General features: G+C 36.7%; 2 protein-coding genes across 9 annotated transcripts in view; both read right to left on the reverse strand.

Annotated features, from left to right (window-relative positions):
• The window catches only part of LOC100176005 (sushi, von Willebrand factor type A, EGF and pentraxin domain-containing protein 1), a 15,860-nt gene extending 6,684 nt beyond the window's left edge, over positions 1 to 9,176 (reverse strand). Inside the window, exons 1-20 of one of the 7 annotated variants that reach the window (XM_026837656.1) lie at positions 9,074 to 9,174; positions 8,824 to 9,012; positions 8,187 to 8,298; positions 6,649 to 6,800; positions 6,269 to 6,432; positions 5,782 to 5,974; positions 5,259 to 5,447; positions 4,705 to 4,896; positions 3,980 to 4,171; positions 3,698 to 3,895; positions 3,141 to 3,329; positions 2,870 to 3,067; positions 2,477 to 2,668; positions 2,154 to 2,357; positions 1,748 to 1,939; positions 1,433 to 1,630; positions 1,106 to 1,294; positions 517 to 714; positions 206 to 397; positions 1 to 60 (exon numbers count right to left, since the gene is read on the reverse strand). In XM_026837656.1, coding sequence (XP_026693457.1) covers positions 1 to 60; positions 206 to 397; positions 517 to 714; positions 1,106 to 1,294; positions 1,433 to 1,630; positions 1,748 to 1,939; positions 2,154 to 2,357; positions 2,477 to 2,668; positions 2,870 to 3,067; positions 3,141 to 3,329; positions 3,698 to 3,895; positions 3,980 to 4,171; positions 4,705 to 4,896; positions 5,259 to 5,447; positions 5,782 to 5,974; positions 6,269 to 6,432; positions 6,649 to 6,800; positions 8,187 to 8,298; positions 8,824 to 9,012; positions 9,074 to 9,128 — 3,448 coding nt within the window. In that variant the 5' untranslated portion in view covers positions 9,129 to 9,174. Of the gene's footprint in view, positions 61 to 205; positions 398 to 516; positions 715 to 1,105; positions 1,295 to 1,432; positions 1,631 to 1,747; positions 1,940 to 2,153; positions 2,358 to 2,476; positions 2,669 to 2,869; positions 3,068 to 3,140; positions 3,330 to 3,697; positions 3,896 to 3,979; positions 4,172 to 4,704; positions 4,897 to 5,258; positions 5,448 to 5,781; positions 5,975 to 6,268; positions 6,433 to 6,648; positions 6,801 to 8,186; positions 8,299 to 8,823; positions 9,013 to 9,073 lie in introns of all 7 variants that reach the window. The other 6 variants (XM_026837659.1, XM_018814734.2, XM_026837661.1 and 3 more) reach the window with 6 other exon arrangements.
• A 1,602-nt stretch (positions 9,177 to 10,778) lies between these two features.
• LOC100178319 (P-selectin-like) lies at positions 10,779 to 16,670 on the reverse strand. Of its 2 annotated transcripts, XM_026837529.1 has the most exons (12): positions 16,565 to 16,670; positions 15,828 to 16,271; positions 15,483 to 15,620; positions 14,744 to 14,870; positions 14,249 to 14,358; positions 13,788 to 13,925; positions 13,371 to 13,497; positions 12,753 to 12,862; positions 12,248 to 12,379; positions 11,764 to 11,890; positions 11,425 to 11,540; positions 10,779 to 11,016 (listed from the first exon to the last, which is right to left on the reverse strand). In XM_026837529.1, the coding sequence occupies exons 3-12, from the start codon at positions 15,523 to 15,525 to the stop codon at positions 11,012 to 11,014; spliced, it is 1,035 nt and encodes a 344-aa protein (XP_026693330.1). In that variant the 5' UTR covers positions 15,526 to 15,620; positions 15,828 to 16,271; positions 16,565 to 16,670; the 3' UTR covers positions 10,779 to 11,011. The 2 variants fall into 2 exon arrangements, with proteins under 2 accessions (XP_026693330.1, XP_026693331.1); XM_026837530.1 differs by lacking the exons at positions 15,483 to 15,620; positions 15,828 to 16,271; positions 16,565 to 16,670 and adding an exon at positions 15,324 to 15,451.
• Between the last annotated feature and the right edge of the window lie 3,686 nt (positions 16,671 to 20,356).

Consider the following 20,356-nt stretch of genomic DNA (forward strand, 5'->3'; position numbering starts at 1 on the left):
CGTTTGTGCAATCAACATTTCCGTTTTCCAATGTTTCGTAAGTTGGTTGACAGGTCTTTACTGCAGGAGGATAAACTTGTTACAAATGTTAACTTTTTAGAGCAATTCAAGTTTTATATACGATCAATGGGAATGGAAGATATTAATACGGAAATGACAAAAACTATTGTTGTATTCGCTTAACAATATATTGTACAATACATACATTGACAAACTGGAGCAGGGTTATCAAACCGGTAATCTCCATCGCCCATGTTTCGGCAAGTGGTTACTGGCGGTCCGACTACAGCAAAATCTGGGTCACAGGTGTATCTGCATTGGGATCCAATGTTAGTTCCATCACTGCAATTTATTGCTCCATTTGCAGGTGCTGGTTGTGGATCACTGCACTGTATTCCTGTGGAAATTAAAAGTTAAAAACCTAAGAACAACTGCTGAATTAAAGTCATACAAAATGAGCTTTTAAATATTTAACACTAAAGTTTTTAAGATAAACCGGCAATAGATAAATCTTACTTCTGCAAAATGGTGCATCAGAACTCCATTGTCCGTTAAGATCATCATCAGAATCATCCTCACAAGTCAAAATTGCTTCTCCTACTAACTCATATTCTGGGCTGCAAGTGAATGAACAGCGACTGTTGATTGCATTGTTATTTGTGCAACTGACTTGTCCATTTTGTAATGAATCGTAAGGTGGTTGACAAGTCTTTACTGTTTGAATACGATAAAATAAATGTTAAAGAAAATACCATATTAACAATATATTCTAAAAGGGAAAGATTGTGTAATACATACATTGACAAACTGGAGCAGGGTTATCGAACCGATATTCTCCATTGCCAATTTCATCAAGTGTTATTTGAGGTGTACAAAATGTGTTTTAAGTGTTGTGCAACCAAATTATGTAGGAAAATTATAAATAAAGGTCATTGGAATAAAAAGAAATGCACAAACTTAATGCTTTACATTATAGTAAATTGAGGTAATGGAAGAGTGTTGTGCAAAATAATCAAGGCAGGCAACCAATAAACTGTCACTCATATTTTTGAAAGTACCGGCTTTACAATGTTAAGCTCTAAGTAATTTCTACTTTCCTACTTACGTTCACAAGTTGGTGGTGGATTATCAAAAGAAAGTGACCGATCTTGTGTTTCTGAACAATCTGCAGATTGTGCTCCAACCAATGAATATCCTGGATTGCAACCAAACTCACAACGTGCTCCCAAGAATTGGCCGCCACTACAGACCTTGAAACCATTCATTGGATCAGGGGGTAACGTACATTGCAATCCTGTAAAGTAAATACACATTGAGAAACAATACTAAGATTTACATGCTTGTATTGGCAAAATTCCAAGTTTTGTTCATAATATTTTAACAAAAACCTACATTTTATTGATAAATAAAACATGTTGATCCATAAACTTACTTCTACAGAATGGTTCTGTATCACTCCATTGGCCGTTAGCATCACCATTAGAATCATCATTACAAGTTAAAACTTCTGCTCCAACTAATTCAAATCCTGACTCACAATAAAATGTGCACTCGCTGTTAACTATATTGGATTCTGTGCAATTAACACCTCCATTTGCCAAGGTATTAAAAGGAGGTTGACAAGTAATCACTGCAGAAAAAAACAATATAAATATAATATGAAGTAATGCATTTTTTATTATAAAACAATAGAGTGAAAGATTATATACAATTACAAAAAAAATGTATATTAGTGAAAGATACATACATTGACAAACTGGAGCAGGGTTATCGAACCGGTAATCTCCATTGCCCATGTCTCTGCATGTGGTTACTGAAGGTCCAATTACAGCAAAATCTGGCCCACAAGTGTATGTGCATTGGGATCCAATGTTATTTCCACGACTACAATTTATTGCTCCATTTGCAGGTGGTGGTTGCGGGGGACTGCATTGTGCTCCTGTGAAGGATAAAACATTGTAAATGTATCATTACACCTACACTGATGCAAAAACCAGCACCATAGCACAGTGGTTACCATCACAGGAGGATAAGGGGGTGATACATTTAGTCATTGGGGAGTGTGAATGTTTAAAAATGTTTCTATCAACCATGAATAATAAAGATAGTTCTATAGATATTTTTAAATTACCGGACAAGAAAATGAAACTTACTCGTGCAAGTTGGTGCATCAGAACTCCATTGTCCGTAAGGATCACCATCAGAATCATCATTACAAGTTAAAACTGCTTCTCCAACTAATTCAAATCCTCTGCGACAAGTGAATGTGCACTGGCTGTGAATCACATTGGAATTCGTGCAAGTGACATTTCCGTTGCTCGGTGTTACAATATCATAAGGTGGCTGACAGGTCTTTACTGTGGGTTGTAAAACCAGATTATAAAATACTTACTTTGGTATGATACATTAATAAATTGAAACCAGCTGCAAATAACCCTAATAACATTCACAAATGCCTATGTTGTGCAATACTTACTTTGACAAACTGGAGCAGGGTTATCAAACCGATAGGTTCCATTGCCCATGTCTGTGCATGTTGAGACTGAATCTCCAACTACAGCATAATCTGGATTACACGTATATGTGCATTGGGAACCAAGGTTAATTCCATCACTGCATTGCATTTGTCCATTGTCAGGTGATGGTGGTGGGGGACCACACTGTTTTCCTATGAGATATAGATATTCAAGATTAGATATTGTTAATAATTTCTTAAATATTTAGATATTGTTAATAATTTCTTAAAATTCAAGATTAGATATTGTTAATAATTTCTTAAATAAGCATAATGCGAACAAGAATCAGGCACTACATGCACACATCTCTAATGACATAGAAAATAAAGAATTTTTAATAAATAAAAACATACTTCTACAAGATGGTCCATCAGAACTCCATTGTCCATTAGGATCACCATCAGAATCATCATTACAAGTTAAAACTGCTTCTCCAATTAGGTCATAATCTGGGCCACAGCTGAATGTGCACTGGCTGTGAATTATATTGGCGTTTGTGCAATCAACTTCTCCGTTTTCCAATGTTTCGTAAGTTGGTTGACAGGTCTTTACTGCAGAAGATAAATTCGATAATTTAAAGCAATTCAAAGGCAATATGAGAAGCACCAAAATAAGTATACGTACATTCACAAACTGGAGCAGGGTTATCAAACCGATAGCCATCACCCATATTTCTGCATGTGGTTACTGGCGGTCCCACTACAGCATAATCCGAGCTACAAGTGTATGTGCATTTAGATCCAATGTTAGTTCCATCAGTGCAATTTATTGCTCCATTTGCAGGTGGTGGTTGTGGGTCATCACATTGGATTACTGCAGAAGTTAAGAAATATATTTAACTTTAATATAGGAATAAATAATTAACAAAGCAAGAATGAAACATTGTGTAGATGTAGCAGATTAAAATGATAATACGCTTTGATTTTACATGTTTAGTGTCACAAACACTTGCAACCAAAACGTTTTTAAGCTGCATTCTTATTCAAAACTCTTGCCACACCCCAAAAATGGAAACGTGACAAGCATGTTGCACACAGGAGTAAACAAGCATTACACACAATAATAATTATTATCGTATACGACGGTTCATCTCCCTCGAGTGAACTCAAGTAGGCAAACGGAACACAGCAGAGCGTTACATTCAAACATTAAAGAGTAATACACTTTATTTAAAAACCTACTTCTGCAGAATGGTGCATCAGAACTCCATTGGCCATTAGGATCACCATCGGAATCATCCTCACAAGTTAATATTGCTTCTCCTACTAACTCATATCCTTGGTTACAGGTAAATGAACAGCGGCTGGTAATTTCATTAGAACGTGTGCAACTGACTTCTCCACTTTGTATTGAAATGTAGGGTGGTTGACATGTAATCACTGTAACAGATGGTAAAAATGTATTATATAAAATTGTATACTAAACATAAAAATATTCATCACAACATTTTGTTCTTTACTTACTTTGACAAACTGGAGCAGGGTTATCGAACCGATATTCTCCATTGCCCATGTCTCTGCATGTTGTAACTGAATCACCAACTACAGCATAATCTGAGCTGCAAGTGTATGTGCATTGGGATCCAATGTTGTTTCCGTGACTGCATTCCATTTGTCCATTTACAGGTGCTGGTGGTGGGTCACTACATTGTATTCCTGTGGAAGTTGCGAATTACATCACTGTAAACATATGACTTTTTCGGTGTAACTATCAGGCGCACTTTTGCATGTGGGTGGAACAGAATTCCAAGTTCCACTGTCATCTCCATTTTCATCGTCAATACAAACTAAACTACTATTCCCTATGAGTTCGAAACCGGACAAACATTCAAATGTACAAACACTTGATACCAAGGAAGGATTAGTGCAAATGACAATCCCATTGTCAATGCTAGTGAAAGTTGAAGGCTCACAGATAATAGGAATAACTGACAAAAGAAAATACGTAAAAGCATAGTTTGATAAAGAAGAAGTATTATTAAACTATGATAAAAGTAATAAATGTATGTACTGTATTTAAAAAATGAATTTAAAAGGTTTGTGGAATATCGTAGATAATAAATGGTACAGTGTTGTAAACAAATATACATAGACACGACGTACCTGTTTAAATATTTCTTGCAAAAAGTGTGCAAACGCAATAACGTAAAAAAATAACAAATATAAAAAATTAAAATGTGTAAACTTACGTTCGCACACGGGTTCAGGATGAGTAAATGCTGGGTCGCCATTTGGTTGAGAAACACATCGGGAGATTGGTGAACCAGTCAACAGATATTCGTCGTCGCAAGTAAACGTGCAAGTTGAACCAACTGCATTGCCGTCAGTACAATTCATTTGACCATTACGAGGCGTAGATAACGGCGGTTCACATGTGCTCACTAAAAGAAGATATAGATATATTATCAAAACCTAACGTAACATAAAGTTCATGAAGGCTGTACTAAGAAACGAACAAAGTTCCCGCCGATATTTTAAATTCAAATTCATAATTGCCACTGTTAAGTCATGCCATTGTTACGCCATGTGCAATGATGCATTATTAGGTTATTTGTGCAAAAAAACTAGGGAGCGTCATCAGTCAATTTTAACAGCTGCACGAAAGCATTTATTCAAGTGGTTCTATACTTAAAGTACAACCATGTCTATGCCGATTTTGCATAAGTCATTTGGTAAATCATATTATAAAACGCCAATTTGCTGTGTCACGTCTGGATAAGTGTTATTAACGATCAAAACTTACCCTCGCATGTCGGTGGCTCAGCGCTCCACTCTCCCGAGCCTGACACCTCGTTGCAAGAAATTCTTGGCTCTCCTTGTACTTGATACCCGCTGTCGCAAGTGTAGACGCAGACGCTTCCGGCCGAGTTGCGATCAGTGCAGCTCACTGCACCGTTGGCAGGCTGCAAAACCCTTGGCTCGCACGTAATTGCTAATTAAAAGATGAGGTTTAGTCGTCATTAAGCCACGATACTGTACAACGTGCAACGTATTTCTCGGTAGATTAAGAAATCGTGATAACAAATACCTATTTATTGTTATCAATAATAAAATCTTGACACCAATCGTGTGGCAAGACTTCATGATTATTGCTAAACTGGAATTCCCAGGATCAGCTACGTTTTTTTCGGCTTTAAAGGTCATTATTTTACACAAAACGTTTTTTTTGCATTTTTAGACTTATCACATTATGATCACTTTGCTTGCCAAGTTCATGCTTTTGTTAAATCCTCGCTTTGTTTAAAACACGACATTTCTTTACTTACGACAGTCCACTTGTCTGTAGTATTCTGTGGTGAAATTTCCACACGCTTGCATCATTAACATGTTGGCAAATGATCTTGAAAGTGAAGCGAAGCCAGCAGTAAGAATAAACATTCTATCTCGCGAACCCGAGATTTCTAAAAGCTGGGACTCTCTCAATGCTCCCAAACGTGATTGGATTCCGACGACATAGGTCTTGTAGAGAATAAAGCTTATAGTTGGCCTATACTCATATAAAACATATAATACAGCCTATAATGTATCTTCAGTTAAACTTGTCGAAGTAACAAGGAACCCAAATAAAAACAACGAAATAACGACAGACTACATGACAGCACACCGGAAATAAAACATACACACTGCTAAATCAGTAGCCAATGCATATACAGTATATATCTTTGTTGGGATATCGGGTCAGTTATGATTAAACATATATATATAGAATCGAGAATAATACCCATATGGAATCGAGAATAGAACATTTGTTACCTCCACACCCTTTGCTCGCAGCATGCGCGAAGGAGCCAAGACATTGTCGTGAGCCCGACCGTCAGTCAAAGTTATCAGAACATCTCGTACACCTGGTCTATCTCCATTTGCCCCGGTAAGGATAACGTCATTGACGTAGCGTAATGCATTACCAGTAAGTGTTCCTAAACATAAGGTGTAACTTAGTACTGTCGACCATCGTTTAGCGCCATTGATTACATATTCAATATATATGCATGGTATTTCATACTTGATTTACAGTGCACCTATATAGCTATTTTAAAACTATGTACGAAACTATAGAACTTTGCCTGCAAACAACCTAACCGTCTAATCTAAACGAATACAAAATGCATTAATGTATAACCAAGGTAATATACCGCCTCCGTTGTATGGAATCCTGTCGTATGCTGCTAAGAAACCACTTTGATCTGTCAAGTATTCGTTCAACAGTATCTGAGTTGATGTATCTACCACTCGGTTATAACGCAGCACAGATATTTGTGTGGAAGTGGCTGACCGCTGGAAGGAGCTATGGAGCAACGAGTACGTGAATTAAAAATAACGCAAATCATGACAACTGTAAAAACTACCGTATTCGGTATATGGTTGCCACTCGTCGCCTTTAATAACCATTTTTAAAAAGATAGTTTAAGCATATTTTTTATTTATCGATGACGGGGCTATGCTACACATTCGATATTACAATGCAGGAATATCAATTTCGACGCTTTATGCTGCTCCATAGTTTGCCTATATGTGTATATTTCTGCAACCACTAATAGGTTGGCCATATTAAACTTCATATAAGATATTATTTGTAAATCTGTTTAAACTAGCAGCCTAAGATTTATAAATATTTAGTTGTTATACAGTTAATGCATTGAGCATATAGTATACACAGTCAAGACATTTATTTAACAACTATCCAACAAAGTCTAAGTTTGCGTGAATGACGCACCAACCAGTCAAAGCCGCCAGCTGTAACCTCAAGCAACAGGAAATCATTAACTTTCAAAAATTATTAATATATCACAGGCAAATATGCTAAATGATATATGATGACACACTCAACGTGTCAGACTAATTATCCGAACTTGATATACGCTCGCGTGACAACGATTTTGCTTGGTGTGGCAACACCCAATCATTATCAATGGGCACAAACTCAAGAAAATTCCCGAAGCTCACGAAACGCTAATGATCACGAACTAATTTTGAATACAAGGTCACGTGTACTTGCTTTATGCAAATTTATTTATAAGAATATTGCTTCTTCCCCTTTCCACGACCCACGCAATACAACGTAGTAGGATGTGAGAAGATGGGACAACTTTTATTCTATTTTCTCGTCCCATTTCGTAGTAAACGAAGAACATTAAATGGTTATTAAACCGTACCCTCACGAATTTCATAGACCGTTGTTAATTGTTTAAAGCACGATCAGAATATTCGGATATTATGTGCTAAAGGTGTCCCACCTTCCCCCACCCCACAATATTATAGGTTTAGGGAAAATAGTTTGTGTTTTATTGCTGTTTTATCGTTCCATTTGGTAGAAAACAACGAGTATTTACAGAAGTAAATAACCACGCATACTTACGAATCCCAAAGAAGGCTAGTAATTGGTAAAATCACGGTTAGAAAATTTGATAATTTACGTGCCTATAGTATATATAGTACCATGGGAAAAGACGGGACACTTCTATCACATAATATCCCAACAACTGATCTTGTTTTAAACAATTAACAACGATCTATTTCAGTCATGAGAATACTTTTTTTTAAAATTCTTTGTAAAGTATACGAAACGAGACGATAAATTAAAATGAAAAGTGTGTCATCTTTCCCCATTCTACTACACATCTTAACAGACAGTAAATATTTATCACCAAACAAAATATTCAAATATACTAACTTGATAATGGTTCTAACAAAATTTTTCATAATGTTCCAATTTTCGCTTCCAACGGACGACGAAGAATCAATGAGGATTACCATATCAAGGAGAGCAATTGGAGGACAAGTTCCTATTAAAAAAACATATTTAAAAAGTTTAATAATAAGTATACATCTGAGGACTATGGGCCCATTCCCCCGCCCTAAGGTGACTGTACACAGTATCCGGAATTCGCCCTTTTAGTCTGTTTTGTCCGGATTTCGCTGCCGCATGCGGAATTCGGTAATGGGTTTGCATACGACTTCGCAAGCGAATTCGCATGCCGGACACTGTGTACAGCCACCTTTAAAAGCTAATGTTTTAAAATGTACTAATACTTTAAATAATTACGAACAAATAAAATGTGGTTACACAGGGTTAAAGCCAATACCTTAACAGACCCTTTAGGCCAATAGAGGAGCTTACACTTTTTGTTTAAATCAATAAATAATAAAACAAATTTTCACCGAATCTGATAAATTTTGGACTTTTTGAAAAAAAACCCTCCCTCCCCCCAAAAAAACGGGTTTCAACAAAACTTTCGAAAAAAACCCTAACTTTTTGTTATTTTATGATTTTATTGAAACTGTATTCTTATAATGTATGTTGCACTTACGAGCGCAGCATGGCTTTTCCATGTCCCAGTTCCGGTCTTCAAGACAGACGCTGGAGGTCGCATTTCCAGAAGTAAGACTGTAACCCCCTAACGTATTACATGTGAAGGAACAACTTGTCCCCACTGAGTTACCGTCTGTACAACCCACTTCACCATTGGAAAGGGTACCAACATTTATGCACTGGTCTCCTGTAGAAAAAAACGAAGTCATAAAGACGAGGCTCGCGATTAAAATGTGTTGAAATCTTACCTTGAACGGCAGCAAAAGATGCTGCAATCACGCATAATATGATTGCGTATTTCATGCTTCAGGTTAAAGATTCAGAAGCACTCATACGATGTTTGCTATTATCCGAATAATCTGAAGAAATATTTGAGCTGTGTTAGTATACAACTGCTCCTAGTTAACACAACAGTAAATGCAATTGAACACAACTAACTGCCTTGCGTGGAACTATATAGAACATAATTTTGGACCAAATACCCTAAAAGTCGTGCGCAGACGATAACAATATATATACCACTTCTTACGCGTTGGTATATCATAAACGCGGTTTCTCGGAAGATATGCATGAACGTTGTTCAGACTCGTGAAATTGCATGTATCACGCGTTTCCCTTACATTATTTAGCAGCAGTTTTATACATCATTGAAATGCCCATACGTAACATAGTAATTAAACTACAATGAACAATCAATTGTCTTTCACTATTACCATTGACGTATTGCCTTTTCTAGTCTTAAACAACAGCCGCTCTTGAAACTGGTGGTCTATTTTTTTGACTATATATATATCGAAGCGTTCATGCGATGTTATATACCAAATAGGCTTTTACATACGTTTACTAAGACGAGCGATACAGCTTTACTAACATATCGTATAAGCTCCATTGCTATATGGTACATGTCTTAACATGAATCGCTAGAATCCAGTTTCCCCTGTATTATATACAATGCACTCATATTCATAAATGTCTTTTGATTGAATATTTTAATCTTTCATCAGCTGCAGAGGTGACATTTGTTGGCAAATGGAACGTAGGGGCAAAATGAACGTGAGTAACAAAAATCCATATGTCTGCATAGATATGATGTGTACGTGCCTAATATGCATGGACATATCATATCCTTTTTGTGAACGTGCTAGAGTGATCGTGCCGGCCGCTTAATCGTGATGAATTATTAGTACAGTCGGTAAAGGCTAATTGGCAAACCGATTGAATTAGTATATGTGTAGAGTACCCCGTGCCAAACCTCCAAGCCGGCATGATAGGCTTCTTGCAGACTGATGTGATACTCCGAAATGCTCACGGCAAATAACATTAAGTCAGATTCCGTGTTATCAAGGGTAAAATATAAATCGTACGATTCAAGATGTCCGTAAATAGTCTAGCTTTGGTATTACACGAGCATGAAGCAGTCAATAATAACGACGATAAACGCGCTATGACTCTATGCAGCACAAATTAGCACGAAAAATTGGCACGAACGTGATATTACTGCACTAGAAAGGCCAAAAGCGGCATTTCGTTTTCCGATGCGGCATAACAAGTTATCAGTTTTGCTGAATTCGTGAGCGTTTTGAAGGCCAAACAACAAATATAGGTTTAAGCTAGCCGGTTTAATTATCATTAGTTTAATTAAATGACAAGCATATTTTTTAAAAACTCCCGTTTCTTGTTAATTCTTAAGCTCCAACGAATACCATATGGGGGCCAACGATATTGTATGGTAGGGTGGGGGAAGATGGGACACGTACTCAATCTATTTACTCATCTCATCTGGTAGTAAATCAAAATAATCGAAGAAATAGAAAACTGTATCCTCACGACTCCCATTGCCCGCTGTTAATTGTTTAAAACACGACCAGGATATTTGGATATTATGTGCTAAAGGTGTCCCGTCTGTCCCCACACTATTATATGACTGAAAAAATACTTGCTCGAATAACTGAGTTTTCCTGAGGTTATGAATTTATTCGCATATACTCTGTACACAGTAAACACATGCAACGGTGCATCTACATTGGTTAATATACCGTGTGCAAGAGTATTAAAAGAAAAATGATTTACTAGAATAGTGGAAGGGTGGTTAAGGGTTGGCTGTTGACGGTGGTAGTGGTGACGTCACATTAATCGTTACGTCATCAGTTGGCTCTCATGACTAGTGACGTACACACATAAATGCATCATCCTAAAAAGAAAACAGATTTCATGATCTGTGACAATAGATTAGGATTGTAAATAATGACCAGTGCCATGACGAATACGACTCGAATAAAATATCGCAGCATTTCCATATGGAAAATAAATTTGCCAAAACAAGTTGCAAGAAATGTATAACAGGCCAGGCAGCAATAAGTTATGTATGTTATATACTTTTAAAATATTGCTACCACTTCGGATAGTACTGTGTTAAAGACGGGACACCTTTAACACAGAATATCCAAACATTCTGATCGTGTTTTATACAATTAACAACAGTCCATGGGAGTCGTGCGTTCTTTGTTCTTTGTTTACTACCAAGTGGGACAAGAAAATAGAATGAAAATGTGTCCCATCTCTCCCCACCCAACTTATGGGATGTATAACATTGGACTACCTAAACAAGTTGGAGCTGGTAGTCTCCACATTCCAACGTTTACGCCTTCGACAATAGAAGCGTCACAGTACGTGGTTGTCGTTCCATTTAATGTAAACCCAGCATCGCACTGAAACCTGCAAAAGCACATTTAACTAACTTATGTATGTATTTTGTGGCCAAATATACATAATCCAAATATTCGTGTTTAAAGGGAAGGCGCAAAATATCCAAATATTAAATATTCTAATCGCGTTTAAAAAAAATTGGAAGTGAGGATTCGGTTTTATAATTCTTTAAATGAATGGCTTAAAATATCTGATATTACCACATATTCAACTAAAACTTCTATCTCCTTACGTGCATTGGCTTCCGAGGTGGTTTTCGTTGCTACACGATACACCACCGTTTTCTAATTCTTCGTACGCAGGTTGGCAATCTATCTTCACACATATCGGTGGGGCAGAGACCCAAAACAAATTGGAGCCTAAAACAAAATAAAAGTTTTATCCATAACAGTCTTCATACACCATGCGCAATCATGATATGGATAGTAATGCAACTTTCTTTACCCTTGCGTAGCCGAAAAAACGACAGTCGTTATAACACAGGTGTTTAGTTTCATACACACCTTAATTGCTAGCTTACGAATTACCAGGCCTAACTTTGTGAATGTGGTTTTTTTATATGGCTGACAGTTCAGGCAACCTATTTGTGACCACTGGGTTCAAGCAATTTATGTTAGATATCTTGCCCAATTGGCAGCGACAAGCTTTGAACCCAAAACATATTGGGTTAGAAGAAGAGGTGGTAACCACTGTGCTATGGCATATAAGTTTCTTACCGCATGTAATTCTTCTTTTCCCTTCAAGTAGATACCCTGGTAGGCAGGTGAAGGAACATTGTTGGAATCTTCCTAAGAAGTTACAGTTGATTGTCCCGAAACGTGGTGCATTGAGGTTTACACATGTCGACCCTGTCAAATGAATTCGTATATATAATTGTTTTGCAGTGCGTTGGGTAAGATAGGAGATATATAACCAGTGGCGCAGCCAGGGGGGTAGGGAGTGCGCCACTGTATATAACGATGACTTTATAAGAGCGTTGGTAATTGCTTAAACATTATCAAGAAGTATGGGATTTATAGATGATTTACAATATCCTATATTACCCAACGGTTCTAAATATGATTTGGTTTTATATCCCTGGGTTTTATTTTACATTTAATACTAAATTATATCTTACTATTAGTTTGGATCTGCACCTTTCTCAGGCTATTGGCAATGGCACCTATATACCATAAACACAGTATTGTTGTAAATACCAATGTAATGTGTTCATTTGCTTACGTTCGCAGGTCGGAGCTGGACTGGTCCAAACACCCATGTTATTAACTCCGCTGTTTATACAACTGGACATTGTCGATCCAACTAAACGATGATGAGGCGTACACGAAAATCTTGAAAATATAACACATGTAGTAGAGTGGGTTAAGAGGGCCATTGTCCCATTTAGAAGCAAACAATTCTTTTTGCAGAAATAAATAAAACTTCTTCAAGACTAAAATAACCGTTTAATTGTTCAATACACGATTAGAAATATGGGGTTTCGGTGCCAACGATACTCCATCTACCTCAGCAGTAGATAGTATGGTAGGGTGGGGAAAAATGGGACACCTTTTCGTTTAGTTTCCCCTTTCCATTTAATAGCAAACATAGAATATTCAATGAATTATAAAACCGTATCTTCACGACTTCCACAGACCGTTGTTAATTGTGCAAAACGCGATCAGGCTTTTTGGATATTATGTGTTAAAGGTGTCCCATCTTCCCCCACCCTACTATATATATTACTTAAGATAGGAGGAATTATGAAATACTTCTCTATCGACATTTCTCTATCCATGTACGGAAATGCAGTCATTCTAATACAATTAAAATACCGTTAAAACAACAATGGTTGCTTACACGCATCTGCTGCCCGCTAGATTGTTATTAGAGCAAACCATTCTACCGTTCATGGGTTCAGCGAGATGCGGGTTGCAAGAACCTGGAACGCAAGTTGGGAATCTAGAGCTCCACTTGTTGTTGGGCACTAAAAACAAAATGTTGAAATAAATAAATGTAGCTTTGAATTCATATATATTTGGACAAAAGTTTTGAATCTTTTGATTTTGATGATGAATAGTGTTCCAACTTGCCTCGCCATAGGAACTCTTACCCATATATAGAATACGAACGAACAAGTAATATTATGGCACGCTTTTGCATGTCCTGCGGTAATATAGGATATTGACATTTGGGACATGACTAGTTTTGACCTATATCTCAGGCGTATAAAATCTCGTTCACATCGAATAAAACATTGACATTAAAGGAGCTTACTACACATAATTCGTCGTGTTTCTGCGAAGTAACCTCTTCTGCACGAGAGAATTCGACAAATACTTCCAAAGTTGTTCCAGTTCGTGCAACGTACTCGACCATTTGGTACACTTAGGAAGGGTGGGTCGCAGAGCTTTGCTAAAGTAGAAATTTTAATTAACGCTACAATTATATTGTATTAGGAAAAGTTAAATACCGGTAGCACATATAGTGCCGCATTTCTATAGCAAGTTTAAAACAATTAACAACGTTATTTTAGATTCGTGAGGATACGATTACTTTTTTTCTGTAAACTGTCTTTGTTTACGAGCAAACGGGAAAATAAATGAGAATGAAAACACGCTTTCTACCCAACATATTACCCATTTATCGTGCTTCAAAGTTTATTTTAATACGTTCAATCCCCTTTAAGTTCAAAACTTGCTGAAAATCCTTTACAATACATTAATAAAATAACTTACGAACGCAGATTGGTGCTTCACTGCTCCACACACCGAACTCGTCTCCATCATCGTCAATACAAGTTGATACGCTTTCGCCAACCAACCAAAAATTATCGTTGCATGTAAACCTTAAAACAGAAACAAACTTTTAATGTAAAATTGACTATGTACAGTGATTGTAACTTGCTTTATCCTCGCGTAACGGGAAATCGACAGTCATTATAACATAGATTTCTGTTTCACACACCTCGTGCCCCCTTATTAGTTACCACGAATGTAACTTTGTCGATGGTTGTTTTTTTCTGTATATGGTTTACAATTTGATAACCCATTAGTGTCACTCGATTGAAGCAATTGCCGTTCAGTGTCCTGCCGAAAGACACGTATACGCCCGCAATGTAGCAGCGACGCGGCTCGAACCAACATGATAGTTATTGGACAAATAATAGCTAATATAGTTATTATATTTTACGCTCGGTTGTTAAATATAGAAAAACAACGCGGTATACTCACACGCATTGATTCCCCGCGTTGTTACCATTCAGGCAATTAACTCTACCGTTTACTGGATCCGTGTGAACCGAATTGCACATAATACGAGAACATGTCGGCGAACTTGCGTTCCAAAGCAAGTTTGAACCTAGAATATAAAACGCATGTTAAGTATTGTGTGATAAGAAACTTATAGCATCAAAATCCCATGTTTCTTACTCGTTTTTTTTTTAACAATTAACAACTTTTTTTATATAATCGCGAGGCTGCGGTTCTATGATTTTGTAAATATTCTTTGTTTACCACTAAATGAGACAAGAAATTGGAATAAAAACATGTCCCATGCTTCCCCACCCTACTATACATTGACGTCTGCACAGTATGCTAAGAAGCTTTTCATTTTCGATTAAGCAATAATATGAACACATGGAATTCTCTTTCGTCCTCGCTTGTAGAATAACTTGCGCTTTTTGTACGGTGTGGCTACCACCAGATGTACAGTATTTCAGTACAGCACAAACTACAACTGTATTCTCAGCAATTTCCTATTTATAATCTGCACTCATGCTAGCATAAAGCCTGATTTTTAACTGCAACTTACCTTAATAAAAATTAATTCGCCTATCCAAGACACATTGGACACAGTTTGAAATATATTTAATACCTACATGTTATACTCTTCCTTAACTCACACTTCAGAAGTCAGATATAGCATATTTGATGCATCACATACAACACACACTTAGTTGTATATACTTACCGCAAGTTGTACTGGTGTTGCCTATCAAGTAGAAACCAGCCATGCATGAATAGTAACAGACGCTTCCCAACGTGTTCCCTTCCAAGCAACTTAATCTGCCGAATTGTGGAATGAGAGGCGCCTCGCACGCCGGTGCTTCTAAATTAGTTAGATGCGTAAGTTTAAGCAGTCTATTGACATTTGTGCCTTTAACAGTTTTAGTAGCGTAAAGTAGGTGGTTTTTAGTAGCGTAAAAGTACATTGAAGTCAATTATGTAGTTAAAACAATGGATTCTACACGAACTTGATAAAAAGGTAAGTGAGTTATATCATATATAGCCTACGGTGTTAATACACAAGACTGACCTGTTGTTGTTCCCGCTGTTGTTCCCGCTGTACTTGGAACAACCTTTACGGTATTCGAGTGAATACCAATGTCGGTATCAATGTTAATTGTATCACGGGAAGGCGGAGTCACTTCGTTAACTTCTTCCTTTGGAATGTTCAGTCCACCTGGTAATAGTAATGCAGCGTCCGGTGGACGGGCACCTGAAACAACTTGAACAGCAGCAGTAATCGAAGCTCTGTTTCTTTGCGTTTCTGATTGCAGTAACGAAAGGTTTTCAGCAGTAGGTGTTTCAGTTGGACGAGATATGTGTTCTGTAGGTAATGTAGATAGGTTCGACCCGTTAGAATTGATGTGTGTTGTATTTCTCGACGCGTCAGTGACGAATTTTGTTGTTGTGATGATATTTGCGACTGTACTTTGTTGTTAAAGAGGGTTGATTGTAGTTGTTGATGTATTGTTCGCTGTGGAAGTATAATGTAGATATAGTACTGTGGGGTTGGATTGAATACTGCATAGGACAGTCTATATTTCTGTTTGTCAACGATCGTTTAGAGTCGTTTTGGGAACGGGATATAATTCTGCAAAAATTCTTTGTTTATTATTAAATGGGATCAGATAAGAGATTAAACAGGTGCCCCATCGTATCCGACCCTGCTATATGACGTTTTAAACAGCTGTAGGTGAACGACGGAAATAGTAGGCGCCTAAACTTAGGCAATGCTTGGGTATTTAAACGTAGCATATGCATACGTACTGTTTGTCAGGCAGAATAATGCTTCGTCGTTATACACAAATTCGTCTTGCAACAACATCTGCAGACAGATCCTTGTCGGTTCATATCGCACTGTAGAGAACCCGTGATCCCATTCTGAGAACAAATATGGCATGACCCACAAAACACACGACCAAGGAATACACCTAAACCGCTCAGGAAATAAATGGCCTAATAACGCGAACAATACAATTATGTTTTCCTAGTATTTTTTTATTTATCTTAGTGGTTTTTTTTATGCAGTTTCGATGTATTCCTATGCGATGATTAGGAGTCGAGTTGAAATCGAAAAAAAAGTAAAACATTTTAAGCCGATAGTGAAAATTTCGTACTGCTTTGTTATCTAAATCTGTCTAGATATCTAGTCTTGTACGTAATAGTATATTGGCACCTGTATATAATTATTATGGCATGCTAGGCGTTGCTTGCAAGATTTAGTGATGAGAAGCCTCGACTCGACCATCCGAACTTCGTTTTGACAATTCTGTAAATAAAATAACTTTTACTACATAATAACCGTGGCTTCATAATATCATCTTCCAAATTTTAACGAGTAAAAGGGTCGCTTTGAGAGTCGGGTGTATGAACACCCGTGTTAAGAACTGGCGTTTTCCGGCCACGCGTAGATAAAGTTAATTTATTTTTAATACGTTCATTTATTCCTAATATACCACCAAATTAAGACAATAAAATAGAGAGAAAACATGGACCATCTCACTTCAACCCACTATATAAATCAATTAACACAGGATTTTACAAAAATTCACAGCTTAAGTCGTGAATCTTGATTGCATTGAACTCCCTCTATAAAAGCCCATTGTATATGTTCGGTAGAGGTCGCCAAATAGCTTTTTGCAAAAAAATCGTGTCTTTTGGAACGAAGAGACGGGAAATTAAAAAAATATTTGTAATTTAATAAACTTAGTATGTGTATGAACTTTATTTATTTTTGATGGATATTCTGTACATACAAAATTGTTAAGTAAATGCTCCGTTCTTAAAACCCCGGACTCGGTGTTTCTGCTATTTATGAATTTCCAGGCACGATCATTGTCACATTCCAAAACATGTTGCGCTAATTAATTGTCAATGGCATATCATGGCCACATACGTAAATAGCATTCATATATCTTCTGCCCCTTGCACGCATATGTAATACGTTAATACAAAGTTCTTATACAAATTATTCCTATACAACTTATTTATTTCACGAAGAAATACGCCATTTAAGCTTCTTGGAAACTGTATATATGTACCATAAATACACATGTATATTACTTTTGTGGTTAGTACGTGTTTAAAATGTTTCTGCAAACAACGCCCATGGGCGCACATAGTCAAATTAAATATGATGTACCTGATAAACATTACATCTTTTCACTTGCCCAATGCTCCGACAATGTGCGTCATCTTTCGCATTATTGCATGTCCAACATTGAATTCCTGGTAAAGCGTAAATACCAAGTTATTATTTGGTCTGTTGTTTGTCATTGCCGACTAACTAATACTCACTTATTATTAAAGCGTAAAATAAAACTCGCAAAACAACCTTGCTGTCATTTAATATACACGCTAAACTAGTTTTGTTATTAATACCTTGTGCATAAACAATCAGATATCCTGCGAAAATGAAAATCCGTAGCAATCTCATTTCGTTGACCTCGTTCGCTCCAAAGTTCTGTGGAAAATGCCCTGAATTGCTCTGGTCATCGTGTCAGAACAATCCGTTGCATTAAATATCATCAAACACGTTCTTTTGTTTGTGGGAAATGCGTGACACAGCCATTGGGGTACATATGCGTACATCATGATATGTATATATGCACCAATCTACACTATACTTGCTTTGAATTAAAATGGCGTACCAACGAAATATTAAATTTTTATTTCGATAGAAATGCTTAATTTGTGATCGAAAGTTACCAAGTAAAATAAAACAGTTTCTAAAAAAAAAAATTTCGGAAAGCATCTTTTTTCTTTCATTTTTTTTTCTGTTTTATAAAATTTGTTTTTATTCATTTATTACCTTTGTTTAAATTACTAACTGAACATGTAAAAAAGTGCAAAATAATATATAGTAGGGTGGGGGAAGATGGGACACCTATAGCACATAATATCTAAATATCCTGATCGGGTTTTAAACAAATACCAACGGTCTATGGGAGTCGTGAGGATACGATTTCATAATTCTTTGAATTTTTTCGTTTACTACTAAATGCGACAAGAAAATAGAATGAAAAGGTGTTCCATCTTCCCCCACCCTACTATACAGTATAGGTTTGAGTAAGACGGTCTATGTTTTGATTCCTTTTTGTAATCAACAACAATTATTTACTTAATTATATAACCCTATCTTGACCACGGTAAATGACCAAAGATAATTGACAAAACCACGAGTAGGAAATGTGGGGTTAAATGGCCTAGCGGTATCTAGCTTACCCTACGGGCCTACGGTACCATATGGGTTCACGTTTTTGCTTTTAAACGTGTTTTTAACATCAACAAGTTATAACCGCTCTTCTGCATCCAATATAGGCAAATTACGGTTAACGTTGGCTTTAGTTTAAGTGATGTAAGCAACATGACCTTCATATCAGCTACATACAAATTGCTTTGTAAACTTTAAAATCTAGATAACCTTACTTATATAAACAGCTCATTGTAAATTAATAAACATTTGGTGGCGTGCACCAAACCGCAATTTGCTTCCAGGTGTTTAAGGTCAAAACAGTTTTAGTCGGACCTTGTTATCGTGGAGGAAATCATAAACCATAAGCCTATTACAATATAGGTCTTAAAAGGCAATTCGAATACATGGTCATGATTTTGTATTACTCATAGTCACGACTTGAGGTTAAAAATGCTTGAACATGGCACAAAATCAAAACGATTCGTCATTTCGTTGCTGCGCCTGGACTTTTTGCAGCATTTTAATCAACGGAAGTCATTAGCAGAATTATGTCTGACTCAGTTGGCTAAGTCTGTAATTTATTTGGCCCTGGCTTTGGCTTCATTATAACCTCGTGTGTTGGGAGACTGTGAACATCGTTTCTTCCATTATATAACCTGCTGTTGTCTGAAATGGAAGATTGGTTTACTGATAACAATAGACATTTGGATTCAAAAACTCGTTGGTTGGCTTTTTGCTCACGCGACGTGTATTAAACTCATCTGACATATACATAATACGAAAAGTTACTTGGTATATACGTTGTATTAAGTTTCTTTCTACAGATTATTAAAAAGTACTGTACGGTAAAGTAGGGTACTGTATGCACCTAAATCCTTATATCTCCGGATCGTGTTTTAAACAATTAATAACGGCCAACAAGGTCGCTAGGCTGTAGATGTATAGTAGGATGGGGGAAGACGGGACATCTTTAGCACATAATATGCAAATATCCTGAACGTGTTTTAAACAGTTAACAACGGTCTATGGGAGTCATGAGGGTACGGTTTTATAATTTATTAAATGCTCTTCGTTTACTACCAAATTGCGCCAGAAAACAGAATGATAAGATGTCCCATCTTCCCCCACTCTACTATATAATTTTGTTTACAACGAAATGGGTTAAGAAAATACAACGAAAACCTTATTTCAATTTATCTTAAAAATGGAATTGTGTTGTGTTTAGGAGCTGTTAAGTTTGTATTAAACTGGATAGAAAATCATGTTTTACACATTGTCTTTTAAGGCAAAAAGATATTACCACTTTTTTAGTTTTTTTCACCTTTATTTTTGTATTTGCGTCACAAATGGTATTAATATTAAAC

This window comes from Ciona intestinalis, chromosome 14 (assembly GCF_000224145.3).
Source record: "Ciona intestinalis chromosome 14, KH, whole genome shotgun sequence".
NCBI classification, from domain to species: Eukaryota; Metazoa; Chordata; class Ascidiacea; order Phlebobranchia; family Cionidae; genus Ciona; species Ciona intestinalis.